The sequence below is a fragment of the Physcomitrium patens genome, chromosome 23, assembly GCF_059467195.1.
Source record: "Physcomitrium patens ecotype Gransden chromosome 23, ASM5946719v1, whole genome shotgun sequence".
NCBI classification, from domain to species: domain Eukaryota; kingdom Viridiplantae; phylum Streptophyta; class Bryopsida; order Funariales; family Funariaceae; genus Physcomitrium; species Physcomitrium patens.
In genome coordinates this window covers 5879382-5893510 of record NC_143432.1, presented here as the reverse complement: position 1 = coordinate 5893510, position 14129 = coordinate 5879382, and the positions used below count along the sequence as shown (strand labels likewise).

The window sequence follows — 14129 nt, the reverse complement described above, 5'->3', positions numbered from 1 at the left end:
TTTAAAACATGGTTTGTTAGTCATAGTTCAAAAATCGGCATAATCAGTGTTGGAAGTGAGTTTTGAAGTACTACTTAAGAGATTGTTATATACATCTAAACCTCCAAAACCAAGTTCAAACTTATATTTAGATTCACACAATCCAAGGCACAACTGTAGGTTATTATTGTTTAAAGAACAATTAGTAATAGAAATTTGTATCCGAATTGATGATGATGCTAAGATGACAAATCTTTGAGGTATGACTGCATGTCCATCCAAGGTAAAGCCACTTATTATGCCCACACATTCCATTACTTCTTGTAGTCAAGGTAGAAGGCATTACCAGTTTAAAATATATCACCGAATATCTGCTCAAACCTTGGAATTAGAAAGTAATAACGTAGAAGAACATTTTGATTCTGGTCGATTTGGTCAACTCTCACGTTGAGAACACAGATATTAGCAAAATTAATAAGATTTATGAATGAGTTCAAGAGGCTTCTAACAAACTAGAATGTCATTGCAAGGGAAAAAATTCTATTAACCCTTACATAATTGCAATAATTTCCACTTCTTTGCAGCAAGAGATCTGGAAAGTCTAGGATCTGACGACGGAGTTGATCAATTGCGTACAAGAGAGAAATCTCCACAAATACGATCTGATACTAGAAACAAACGTCTATACCTGAAACAATAAGACCTGGAAGGAAGGGCTCAATAGATCCGGACTTTGGTTCTGTTTTTCCAGAACACCTTGCAAACCTCAGGGTGCACGATTCTCTTCACAGTGCAGTTTGTTTTCTGGAATTGTGAGGTTCCTCGAATGGCATCTGCAATGTGAGAACTGTCAAATCCAAGGTCATGGGCAGCTTCAGCTTGTGCGCCGTACACCAACCTCTATTAACACCCAAACACACACCTAGTTAGAGGGGAGGCAACAAGAAATCATAAAAACGCAAGCGAAACACAATTCATTCATAGAAGTAGGCTTCCCTCTCATATCTTTTTATGAAGACCTAAGTATCCATGAGTAAAAAATGCAATTATTCCAGTGAACAGTCAGAGAATATCTATAGTAAGGAATTCCATGAGGACAACAGCAAGATGAATCCAAAATGATGAATCACATACCGGCAACCTGGCCAAGTACATGGCGGCGAAGGACATGGGACAAGGCTCACAAGATGAATATATTACGCAATCCGACAGCTCAATCTTTCCAAGCTTTTTACAAGCCTGCGGATGTCACAAAACCATATACGTCTGTTAATAGCCTGCCTGTAAACATGGAGAGGACCAATTGGAATGAAAAAACAGTTGCCAATGGAGTCTACCAACGGTTTTTATCGTTTCCAAGGAGAAGAAAAAAACAAGAGTAGCTGTCTCGTTATTTCCAACCTGTCTATACGTTCATTACACAAAAATTGAAAAGCGCATCTAAGAAGACTATATTTTGTTTATCTGATAGTGCCTTAACCAATGTAACAAAGAATGAAACATAAAACCATCCAAGCACATTGAAACAAACATCAACCTTTTGGATGGCAACAATTTCTGCATGTGCAGTGGGATCCTTCTGTTTCAAAACTTCATTGTGGGCTTGGGCAACAATTTCCCCGTCACGAACAATTACTGCACCAAAAGGACCTCCCTCCTCCTTACGCATCGCCATGTCAGCCTCCTTGGCAGCCACAGTCAAAAAATTATAGTCGACTACATCTTCATCTTCATCAGATTCTGCCCTCTTCTTCTTGAAATTTAGAGCTAGCTGTTTTGCCAATAGAAAAAACGTAATCCCTACGACAGCCAGCCTCCAAGCCATCTGCTCAAACCACTCTCTTCTAAGACAACGTGTTTCACCTGAAGTCTTAACAATTGAACCCTAAGTGTTTTCCTCTCCGCTTTTTATGAAACTCTGGTTTTAAACTAATTCCACTCCACTGTAAGATCCCAAGGTCTCTCTTCAATTCAGTTCGGCGTACCAATGCATGTGAAACTAAGCTAATTGAACATTCAAAGTATTATGCAGAAAATGGATGTTTCCAATTAAATGCGATGCAGAGTAGCTTCTCATTCTATGCATGCACTAGAATTCATCTGTATATTCCTTACTGAATCCCTTACTATTAGGTGCATTCACATAAATGAGGAGCTCTCTACATGTTCTGCTGATGGAAAGACTCCAATATATCCCTGTGTGATCTAAACAACGCTCCAAGAGAAACTTCCAGTTCTAATAAGTGATATGCGACCCACATTGGACGAAATTTCATAACAGTAGCAAGAGACGAGAGCTAAAGTTTGAATACGAAAACCTACAAGACCCCAAATGTTCTAAAAACTCTATGATTTTTAAAAATAAAAAATAAAAGTCAATTTCACGTCAATACAGTACCCTCATCTATCTAAGTAGCTTAATAGTCGTGTAAGACCACACGAAGAGCAGAGAAAAAGAAAAAGAAAAAGAAAACAAACAATGTTCAATATAGAAATGAATGCATTCAATTCGTGTCGTAAAGAAACTACACCGCGCAGGCAAAGAACTGCCCCAGTAAGCAAAGTAATTTAAATATGTAAACAGAGAACCGACGGAGGCCCACATCCCAACGATCTCACAACAGCAACATGTTACGCCAAGCGCGAATTTCAGCCCTGGCCAAACAACACCCACACCCGAAAAGGGATTTTCGACACTTACCCTGACGAAATCACACACGTATCGGTCCACAAAACCGCTCCAGCACACGCTGTTGCCCTGATCTATCCACCAGAGATACCAATCACACCAAACATATCCACCACAACCTAACGCCACACCCTTGCAAATTATCAAATCTTAATGGATTCAGAGGACACTCAAAACCAGAATTCGATCTTAAAAACTTGATTGGAGCCGTAATCAGTCCTCTGAGGCGCAGAATTCCCACGCCGCAGCAGAACCCACGAGAATGAAGGATCGAATTGCGGGACCCACCATCCTACTCTTCCAAAGAATGTTTGCAAAACAGAGCCAGTCTGCGTTGTGCGATTTCTCGGTTGTCTCCGGCCGTCCAAGAGTAGGACGCAGCATCCAGTAGTCGGTTTCGGCGGGCATAAATATATATATATATATATCGCTAATCCCCTTGTTGATCTTATCCACATTTGACAGTGCTCGATCCTTCTGGGACTCATCGCCCAACAAGAATGTCTAATTATTAGGGTTTCCTCGTAACCCTAAATTCATTCCTTCATGCAATAAATTTTGAAGAAACTGGCTACTATTTATTAAAAACTATGTTGCTTTTTAGAAAAAGTGGAGAAGGAAGTGGTTCATTTACTATAAATGAACCACTAGTCGTTGCTTCACAATATCCATTGGACTCTAGGAATACAATCTACTTATCATTGCAACAATATTCTTGTCTTTTTTTTTTCCCTCTCTTACCTTCTTTCTTTCATTATCTTCTCTTCTGTTTCTTTTTTTTTTTTTTTTTCTCTCTCTCTCTCTCTCTAATAAGAATATACATAATGATATATAATTATTTGTGGTCTTACTTAAAGATTGTATTTTAAACCATCTTTGTGCTTTATTAAATTCTATTATACTATGATTGTTGGTAAAAAATGCTAAGTAATTTAAAATATAGAATGTATGCTGTGCAAAATAGGTTCATTTTAATTTAATACTTTAATTTTTTTAGAATAGTAATTTTAACTATATATAATTAACAATAATTCTTCATGATAGTCAATCAAGATGCTTTTTAATAATATTTAGTATATACATACATTATATTTTAAAGACATAATTTGGTGTTTTAACAAACAAGTCAATAATTATACACTACAATAATTTTAAAAAATAAAAATTAACTAGTTATAAACAAAATAAAGATAAAATTTTAATGGCTATTCTAAGTAGATTAATAAATAGATATTTTAAGCTACAAAATTATTGCAAGCTAAAATATATTTAATATTTAATTAGCTAATTGATAAAAGATAATTTTAATTAATAAAAAATAATTTACCACCTACTATTTTATAATATTTATTTTAAAAAATAAAAATATTAGATATTAAGAATTAATGAATGATATTTTAATAAAAATTTTAGAAGCCAACAAGAACATTTATATAAAAATTAAATCTTCTTTGGCATATAGAAAGAAGATTGAACATAAGTTTTAGAAAATATCAAATAAAGACATTAAGGGAGCTAAAATGTCATTGGTTCTATCTAAAGTTGCATTCAAAGATATTTTATTTGATAATTAATAAGATATAAATTAGATATGTATAAGCCAAAGATTTGTTAAGACAAACAATTGTTTAATCTTCCACCTTTGATCCATAGACACCGAAATATTTAAAAATATATTCTAAGTATATAATTGGTTTAAATCTTTATTTACTAAAGATGTTAATTATTTATTTAAGTACTATTTTTTTATTTATTTATTGTTGATGACAATAACTTGAAGAACGTGAATAAATAGAATAAGATGTTTATTAAAAGAAGTTGACAAAAAAGAAATTTAAAAAATAATAATAATAAATAAATATAATATAATATAATAAATTGGAATGATTATTGACAAAGATTAGAGATTCTTGAAACTAGATTAGAAGCAAAAAAGAAAGGCATTGACAAGAGTAAAGAAGGCCTCACTCTTCCCTCAATATATACTACCTAATTAAAAAGTTATATGACAATGTTTTATATATCATTTGATACATATCTAACTTATTAGGCATGTGTCTAATTTCTAATGTAAGTTTCTAACATGTGTGCTATGTGGCCAATTTATACCACAAGTGATCAACATGTGCAACATGTTGCTAGGTATTTAACCTATCAATCACCTACAAACACTTGTAAGGTCAAATTGGCATCTATGCAGCTTCTAAGAAGCTTTTTATCAAGATATTTTCAAAATAGCATATTTTATGTACTTCTATCTAACTCTTCTCATCCAATAAATTATTAATATTTTTTATTGATATTTGTGACATTTTAATGTTGATTTTTGGGAATTACTTTTCAAGATTTTTGTTATCGAGATTTCTTTATTTAATGCTTATAAATAAAATATTAGCTAAAATATTATTAAATGGCTATTCAATACTGTTTATGATATTTTATTTCTATATCAATCAAATGGACAAAATATTATTATCAAATAAAATTTAAATAATATATTCTTAGTATCACCACATTATTTTAAAAATTATATTTTAATTAGAAATAAAAAATTATTATGAAAAATATTATAAGGATATTATTAACCTATTAAAAATATTTTATGACTAAGTATTTAATGTTAATATTAAAATTATAAAAATAATTAATTAATTAATTAAAGTATTTTTAGGTTTTTAATAATTTAATTTATATTATGCATGAAAAGATAATTTTTTATTTATTAAACTTAACACTATCACTTAGAATAAATACATCTACATAAATTTATATTTTTATAATATAGAGAGTAAAATTTTTATATTTAGGTTTTAAATGTTTTAAAATTAAATAACTACAAAATCAAGTTGAATAAATTTACATAATATATTTTAAAACCATTTTATAAAATTATAAAATATATAAAACATATAAAATATTCTATAAGGTTATTGTTTATCCAAATATAAAATAAAATAAAAATTTAGAGAGATTTATCTTTAGATAATAAAACCCATATAATTATATATGACAACTACAAATATAATTATAAATAAAAGATAGTTTTATACTTTTATATATTATATTATATTAATACACTTTTTAAAGATATAAATAAGTTTTAAGCCTTCTAACATAATATAATAAATCACATATAATTCTCCACTATATTTGATATATATTAGTAAATACTTGTGATTTAAGACGAAAACATAGTTTATATATAATTTGTTTAATTATATGTTTTAGAAACATATTCCACTTTAAAATTTTTAAAAAAACTCTTAATAATCATAAATAGATTATAATTGTCATTTTTTAACTTTACAAATATTTAATATCAATTTGTAGTTATCTAAATTTTGAAGCATATAGAAAATAAATAGATAATTTTTTTTGTTGCAAGATCCAAAACTTATTAGTTTTTGTACAAATTATATCATGTTACTTACATAAGCAACGAAATTTTACAAACACTGCATTGAATTTGTTTATGCTAAAAACAAATTCCAGAAATAAATTTAAAAAATTAACATTTGATGGTCAACTATATAAAAGTTGTCATTATCCAATTTCAAATAATATAACTAAATAACTTTGAAGCTGAAGCATAATTTGAATTTGTATAAAATTTATGAATAAAAAAACCGTAGAAATCTTTCTATAAATTTTTTTTTAAAGGATAATTCTCATATCTTAAATAGTTTTAATTTTAATTCTCCAAAAAATTGAAATAAGTCTATTCACATAAAATAGTACAATTTACAAAATTATTCTTGCCATATTTTATTATTTATTAGTTTTATTGATGGTAAGTTTTAAACAAAGTTCATATATTTTCTCCATTGTTTTCTTTATATGTTCTTATATTTTTTTATTATATTATTCAGAAAGAAAGTTATGTAAAACCTTTCTGAAGATCACAAGATTTATAAGTCAAGTCTCTAAGTTGCAAGATGTGTTTATAGTGACCACTTGAGCATAAGAAACTTCCAAAAGAAGTTAAAGTAGCCACATAGCATACTAATAGTGCTAAATCCATCAAGGAAGTTTTTTAGATATTTTTAAAATACATATCATTTCTCCAATTTATCTCTATCTAATTCTATTTCAAATGTATCATAGGTAATGATGATAGTTAGGCTTAGAATATTAATCTCAAATTGTATTAACATAACTAAAGAATTGTGGTAGATTTTTAATTATTAATTTAGATAAATTTACCATAAAAATATACTACTTTAATATAATTTATAATGTTATCTTGACCTTCTTATAATAAATGTTTATATATTTCTTCTAATTTGAAAGAGATTTAGTACTTAATTTACTGTATTTTCTTTATACTATGTAGTCAAAAGGGTTGAAACTAAAATATTTTTAAAATTAAAATAGACTCAAAAGATATTAAATTGAGTAAGTAATTGTCTACTTTTTAATCTAAGTATTGTTATTATTTGATTACTAATGATACTTCACACGTCATTTAAGACTAGTGTAGTATGTTGTATTAATATCTTAATTCATACATATGTGAGAAAGAATGATAAAACATGATGAAATAGATTGTTTAAGATAACCAAGCAATCAACAACATGCAAATACAACTTTAAATTGATGAGGTAATTATGCAATAGAAAACAAGAACAAGAAAGAAACAAAGCTAATGTAATTTGTTAAAAGAGAACATAATTGAATACAAAAGAAAAAGTGATAAAAACAAGAATTACATAATACTAGAGAAAAATTAAACCCAAAAGTATTAAATCAATCTAATTAATACTAAATCTAACATTAAAATTAAACTTTTAAAAAAAAATCATCCTCCCTTCTCTCTTTTTTTTTTGCATTGTTTTTTATACACCAATTTTAACTTATATGAGCATCTTATGCAATTCTTATCCACAAAAAACTAAAATCATGCATAAATACAAGAAAGAGATAGATTTTAAAAGTGCTAAAATATAAATTTCATACACCCAATCATGGAATTTCAATAGATAATTCAAAAAAAGAAAATCTAACTCCAAGGAGAATAGTCTAAAATAGGCTATCCATGCAGAGAATGTCTATTGATTATAGATGATATCTTTGATATAAAATTGAATCTTGTTTTGACAAAATGTAATAAAATGTACATTAAATCAATTCAAGTTTCAAGTACTTAATCAGAATGTTGGTTTCAAAACTGCCATGTCAATCAACCTCTTAAATGCTACGCCATGCCCTCATACACCACCAACAACAACAACGCCGCCTTGGCCATAGCCAGTCCCCTAGGAGACTGCCACCGAATACTTACTACTCCATTGCCGTGCGAACACTGTCGGTGGCAGTGTTCCTTTCACCTCCACCCATCGGCCTCGTGCTCTCCAAAACTCCCATTTCCGACTCCCTTGCGTCGACGCGACAGACGACTCTCAGGCTTCATTTTGTTTTGGATTACGCTAAAGATTGCACAGAGAGAGAGAGAGAGAGAGAGTTCAATCTCCGCTGAAGCGGCGATTTTCTGTAGCTGGTGGCCATGGCTGACGCTCTTCGGTCGACTCTTTCCCTTGGGTCGCAATTCATGCGCACGCTTCGCTCGATGGTGGACGAGAATGGTCTTTTCGTGACAGTTAAGTTCGTTTCAACACTAGGAGCGGTGCTTGTGGCAGCGGGAGTCGCAGTCTTCTTCATCGTGGCGCTCGTCGTCTTCTTCGTCATGCCTGTTGTGGCTCTTCTCATCCCTTTGATTCTCGGAGTCAGTTTAATCTCGATGTTGTACCGCAAGTGCTCAAGGTTATGTCGACCGCCAGGGAGCGACCTTCAGGTATGTGGTTGTATGGAGTGAGTTTTTCTCCATGAGAGATTATCGTGAACATTGTCAATTTTTCCAGTAGCGCAATGTTGAATGGAAGACTTTGAGAGTAATTAGTGATCTTGCTTTGAATTCTTAGATATGGGAGAGACTGTTGATGTTGAGTTTCACAAGAGCTTGATGATGTCGAGCAGATCTAATTCGTGCATGAGTCAAATTGAATATTCCGTAATTTTGCATGGCTTCTGATTGCAGAATAATTTCCTGATTGCTAAGGTCGGGTTTTGGTCTATAATGAGCGAGAGGTACGGGACACATCGGCTTGAATACTAGGGGTGAAGAAGTTGGCCATAGCAGGGATCACAAAAAGCTTGAACGACAATCTCTGGAATAAAACTGTAGGATTCAGCATGCATGCTTTCTAATGCAACGTGCTGAACTCGTTGTTGGGTAGTTGCACTTCCAAACCGTGATGCTTGGATGTAATTTATTAGTGCAACTCTCATAGAAGGTCTGTACAGGAGCTTTGCTCCATGAAAAGGAGGGATCTTATAAGTAATTGCAGTTAAGCTGAAATACATTGTCTACACCCATCCTTGTCTCACCATCTAGAATGCCTAATCACGTGAAAACACTCCAGACAACAATCCCCACACTGAGATTATGGGACACCTGAAGCATCCTTTGCAAAGGTCTTCAGAAGAGTAGGAAAGCTTGCAAACTCAAATACAACGACAGCAATAATTTTCGCCAAAGCTTGGGACTTCAAAACTCCAAAATCCACATCAATGGGTACAATCGCTGCCAAAGAATCACCGCCATAAGTTTGAACCCACCTGGCATATTGGCATCAGATGGCGAGCATTGAATCATCTGGAATTACCAGATTAAGATATCCAAAGACGATGGCCTTCTACCTGACTACCCACTCCGCTCAAATATTTCAAGACTGCTTGAAACGCATGGCATGCATTAGAGAACTTAAAACAAGACCTAAACTAGGAAGGAAATACTTACAGGCTGCAAATAAAATCTTCTAACAAATGCTATTGGCTGATTTACGCCTCCGTTGTTGCTGATTAGCAACAAAACTTAACTGAAGAATGTGATGTCCTTCCAGGTTCTTTGTTCAAAGTCATCGATTTTCTTGCCAAACAATCGTTGAAAGGGATAATAAGAGCAGATCATGCTTGTAAAAGAAACGCCACTAAGAGGAGCCGATACCTCATATTCCAACAGTTCTGCCGAGGAAGTGCGAGCCTTGCCTGTTGGTGGGTTCAAGGTTTGCGTAAAGTATTGGCAGCGCCCACCATAAATGCTATAACCAGTCCAAAACCTGCTCCAATACCTGCAGCAGTTGTTGCACCTGCAAACTTGTCACGGTTTAGATTATTGGCTTCTAGCTTATCAATTTCTTTGGCTTCCTCGTAAGCCAAAACTTGCTTTGAAAACTCCTTCATAGCAGCTTCCTCTTGCTCCAGCAAAACTCTGTGGACTAGAGCCTGCAAGTTCTCAATGCCTTCGGACGGTTTCACCACTTCTTTTTTGCGGAACGGTCTTTGTACAAGGTTCATAGAACCTGCTAATAGACGTGGTTGCCACCCTGCACCTTCTTTTTCAGACATACTATCCGCGACTATTCCGTGAACCACATGAGGACAAGAATTTACCACCACACTTCGGTTGGGGGGCATTTGGTAGGTTTCCATAACCGCCATGGTTGCTAGTTGTCGTCTATCTGCACTCACCGCAAACTTATTCGTGATGGTGAGAATGTATGGAACTCCCGCTGCCGCCACCTCATCGATGAGCAGTGCAAGAGCAGGTCGAGATGAGGCTCGCATTTGAGGAATTTTATGAGCTAAATTATGAACCACAATCACAAGATCTAGTTTCTTAGAGTTTGGACCAACTTTCACAGCCAGCTCCTTATGAAGTCGCTGAGCATCTCCAGGTAAATCCTGAAGGTTCACTCCAGGGCCGTCAATGTAGCTCACACCTCCCAATACCCCTTCCCGCCAATCCATATCAGGTAGCATACCTCCAAAATTATGGGCCAACATCATGCCTTCTCCTCCCAATAGGGCAAAGTACAATGAGGTTTTGCCTGCTCCTTCAAAACCAAGCAAACGAACACGCCGAAGTCTCATTGCAACTTCTTTCGACGTCGTCATAAAATCTGTGCTGCAAAATATGGTTACTTCACCTAATCCGTCAACCTCAAAGCTGCTGCTTCTGCCCCCATCACCCATATCATACAAGCTGTTACTGGATTCATAATGCTCCTCATTCATAGTTGCTTCTGAAGTTAAGAGATCTGCTCTTTCTTGCTGAGATGCTGAACGATGAAGGGGATCCCCAATACGAATGCGCATCCTCTGTAACTTGGATTTTCTTCCTACTCCCCAGGAAGGGACGGGTGGAGAGATTTCAATGGACGTAGAGCACCACCGTCCATTCACCTTGGCTCGGACCAGGGTACATAAATGTAACCCATAGCCCAAAATATCCACCTTCAAAGGACGACTTCCTTTCTTCTCCCCAATTGAACCGTTCCAGCCTAAAGGCACCATAGCTGTTGCCAGCCTAATGTTAATGGGCTCAAAGATTCTTCCAACTTCGGCCACCTGCCCACCTAGGCCACTAAGCCATTGTTGCAGGTGCGGCAAGAGAGGAAAGTTCTCAATATTACTGATGGGAACATCTTTTGACATGCACGTATTATAGATCTGTTGAAAACGAGCTCGGTATGATTTCATAGAATGTGAATGACAGCGTTCTCTCAATTCCAACAAAACCGACTGCACTGAGGACAACTGGGTAAATTCTGAGGCAGAAAGTTGTTGAACAGCAAGCTTCTCTAGAAGATACAGCTCACCAAATGGAACGTATGATGGTAAGGACGGCAGGGACGGCACCCTCTCCAGCCACTCACCAGCCACTCCACCAGCCACTCCACCAGCTTTCACCTCTGGCTTTCCATCGCTAGAAATTGCTTTCACCTCAGCGTCTACCGAAGCGACTCCTTCACTGTCTTCGTGTATCTTAAGAGAAGGTGCTAAATCCGAGGTATTAGCGAGTTCCCCTCCATTATTCGGGGTTCCAAGTTGATTATTGTCATCCTCCTTAATTTTTCCTTTAAGCCATTGCATGGGTGCACCTGCGAGAGGTGCAAGTCGTGCAATCCTCCAGTAAGGATTTGGAACAGAACCAGCACCCAAAACCGGCTGTTCACCATCTTTCTTGAGATCTTTCCCTGCTTGTCCTGCCTGCCTCTTGTCTGCCTCGTCCTTGGCACCTCCATTCGGCAGTACCAAAACTGAAGGGTCTACTGTTTGAGAGCGGAAATGATCAAAATAAGCAGGTGACAGAATACGAGGTATGACATCTTCTGGGATGCAGTAAGTTCGAAAATGATGCTGCCATCCCTTCTTATGCACAAGGTCTCGGAGCGCAGGGTTTCCAACGGGAGGCTGTGAAAAGGTGATACACTTGACCTGAACTTTATTTGTTGCCCGAGATATAGAATTCGTTGCAAACGCCCTAAGTATTGCCAAAGTGGCGAGCACCGCTACTGCTCCACCGAGTGAGTGCCCACACAAGACCAACCTCCGGTCCTTTCGTTGGGCTAGTTTGTACAATTCCGTAGCTGGCACTCCTTTTGCTCGTGCGAGAAAACCCCGATGTGCAGCAGCCTTGAATTTCGCTGCCTTTGCTGGACGAGGCGGTAATTCACCGTTGTTCAACCCGAGACCCTTCTGCACATTATTTCCAAAGGTGGAGGGGTGTAGTGAAGAAACTGTTGCTCCGTCAACCACCTTCTGTTGATCGTCGCCATCGGAATTGTCACCTTCAATATCCTCGTCTTCAAATACAGCTCGTTGGAGAAAATTAACGTCAGCCACCACATCCTGCAACTGCTTGGTACCAATGAAGGAGACAAATAAAGTGTTCCCAGCTTCGGCAAGCAAGTACCTGTGAGGAACATGATCCAGTGAAGCTTGAATGTAATTTACACCTACAAGCTGACCACCGAAATCTGCCTTAAACTTATTTACAGCCCTAATCACCTCAGAGTCCGGCCGCTTGTATACACACTCTGATAGAACCATGGCCCCCAACAGGTCTTGCAGGTCTGTCACATTGTCTACCTTCAGTGCACTGCACAATGCTGCCACTTTTTTCTTGTATTCTTCTCCTGCCTCTCGCTGGGGTGCTGTCGCCCTCCTGTCCTGCCATGGCCATCTCCAGTTCCAATGCCAATCTGGCCATTGCAGACCAGCCACAGCAGCCGTCACACCCCCATCACGACTTGCTCGCAGTTGGTGCTGCACACGCTCTTCAAACTGCCGCTGAAGTGATGTCAACCACCGAGGAATCTGCATTCTTTTCGATATACTTCGGTTGCCTCATTTCCCAAATATCATTTTATGCAGTAAACTTCACCATGAAACCTCATAAATTAAATTCCGTCCATCCAATGAGTAATCTGAAGCCCTTGACCGGAGATTAGAGAACCAACGGCGACAAGGCTAAGGCCATAACGTGGATGATGCAGCGTCTGCACCCATGTCCAACACTGCTGAATCAAAATTCATGCGTAATTAATCCAATTTTCAAAATTTCTTATGAAGACATCCAACCCTAACTTACCCGCGACTCCCTTGATGGAGTAAAACTGAAGACAAGGAAAACACTAACTCCTAAAAAGACCCACGTATCACTAAGCAAGTGAGGATGCGTTAAATCCAATCCTCAGAAACCGAAGGATTTTAATGGTAATAGCAAGAAAACTCCGAATCAAGAGCTCGAATTCAGCTCCACAGAAATTCAAAAATCATTCAATTCGCTCAATTAAATCCCCCCCCCCCCGAATTCCAACAAATGCTTCAAACTAAAATCCAATTGCCGATCCCCAAATCCTTCATTTCAACCCAGCTCAAGTACCATGCACAACCCTTCCTCACACCCTCCTCCAAAAATGAATTAAAACTAACAAAGACAAAAAACAAAAATTCAAAAAAAATGAATATACGCTTTTTTAAGAAATCCACACGACGGCGAAAATATCAGCCGCACCATCTCCAAACCCAAACACCCCAATACGCAACCTCGAAACCATCTCAAATCCAACACCAAAAGAAAAAACAAAACAAAACACACACACACACACACACGCAAACGCACATCACCAAAGGCACATCACCAAAAAAACCCACAACCACGATGAAAATCAAAACCCAAAAAAACTACAATAGTCTGAAACCTACCCAGCTGCGAGGAGAAGAAATGATGCAGATGGCAAGACCTGTACAGAAGAATCGGTGGCGAAGATTGCGAGGAGGTGGAGACCCCGAGAGAGAGAGAGAGCGCAACGGAGTGCGATGGTGGGCATTCCTCAAATTAGGGCATACACCGTTCCATGGACTTAGAGTGAGCCCCGATCCCGGTTGCTGTGGGAACAGGGACATAATCAGGTGGATAAGACGTCGACCTGGCCCGGCCACGCAGACGTGGACTGCCATTGGGTGTTGAACACATGGCGTCCCCGGAACCTCGTGTCGAAGGTCCACGTGGGCGAATTTCTTAAGAATTGCGTCTCGCGTGGCACCCTGTAGTCTGGGCCAATGGGGTCGCGTCTTTTGTGTAGAGAGAGGACTGTTCTGTGGGCTCGGTCAGTCT

General features: G+C 36.7%; 3 protein-coding genes across 6 annotated transcripts; 1 reads left to right on the top strand and 2 right to left on the bottom strand.

Annotated features, from left to right (window-relative positions):
* Positions 1-441: 441 nt before the first annotated feature.
* Positions 442-2847, bottom strand: LOC112276207 (guanosine deaminase). The gene is made up of 4 exons (XM_024507312.3): positions 2681-2847; positions 1517-1804; positions 1114-1218; positions 442-879 (listed from the first exon to the last, which is right to left on the bottom strand). The coding sequence occupies exons 2-4, from the start codon at positions 1802-1804 to the stop codon at positions 697-699; spliced, it is 576 nt and encodes a 191-aa protein (XP_024363080.1). The 5' UTR covers positions 2681-2847; the 3' UTR covers positions 442-696.
* A 5049-nt stretch (positions 2848-7896) lies between these two features.
* LOC112275769 (uncharacterized) lies at positions 7897-9040 on the top strand. Its single transcript, XM_024506397.3, has 2 exons — positions 7897-8459; positions 8703-9040. Exons 1-2 carry the CDS (start codon positions 8172-8174, stop codon positions 8778-8780), a joined length of 366 nt encoding a protein of 121 aa, XP_024362165.1. The 5' UTR covers positions 7897-8171; the 3' UTR covers positions 8781-9040.
* Positions 9041-9191: 151 nt separating this feature from the next.
* Positions 9192-13896, bottom strand: LOC112275768 (uncharacterized). 4 transcript variants are annotated; one of them, XR_016500227.1, is made up of 3 exons: positions 13756-13896; positions 9465-13008; positions 9192-9283 (listed from the first exon to the last, which is right to left on the bottom strand). XR_016500227.1 is itself a non-coding variant. In XM_073530598.2 (2 exons), the coding sequence occupies exon 2, from the start codon at positions 12830-12832 to the stop codon at positions 9725-9727; it is 3108 nt and encodes a 1035-aa protein (XP_073386699.2). In that variant the 5' UTR covers positions 12833-13008; positions 13718-13847; the 3' UTR covers positions 9192-9724. The 4 variants fall into 4 exon arrangements, 1 of the variants encoding a protein (XP_073386699.2); XR_016500226.1 differs by having other exon boundaries at positions 13718-13847; XR_016500228.1 differs by having other exon boundaries at positions 9192-9248; positions 13718-13847.
* Between the last annotated feature and the right edge of the window lie 233 nt (positions 13897-14129).

Coding starts and splice junctions, on each gene's coding strand:
- LOC112276207 (XM_024507312.3), bottom strand. CDS start 1,804: ATGGCTTGGAGGCTGGCTGTCGTAGGGATTACGTTTTTTCTATTGGCA. Junction 1,219..1,516: donor AAATTGTTGCCATCCAAAAG/GTTGATGTTTGT, acceptor TGACATCCGCAG/GCTTGTAAAAAGCTTGGAAA. Junction 880..1,113: donor TGTACTTGGCCAGGTTGCCG/GTATGTGATTCA, acceptor GGGTGTTAATAG/AGGTTGGTGTACGGCGCACA.
- LOC112275769 (XM_024506397.3), top strand. CDS start 8,172: ATGGCTGACGCTCTTCGGTCGACTCTTTCCCTTGGGTCGCAATTCATG. Junction 8,460..8,702: donor CGCCAGGGAGCGACCTTCAG/GTATGTGGTTGT, acceptor TTCTGATTGCAG/AATAATTTCCTGATTGCTAA.
- LOC112275768 (XM_073530598.2), bottom strand. CDS start 12,832: ATGCAGATTCCTCGGTGGTTGACATCACTTCAGCGGCAGTTTGAAGAG.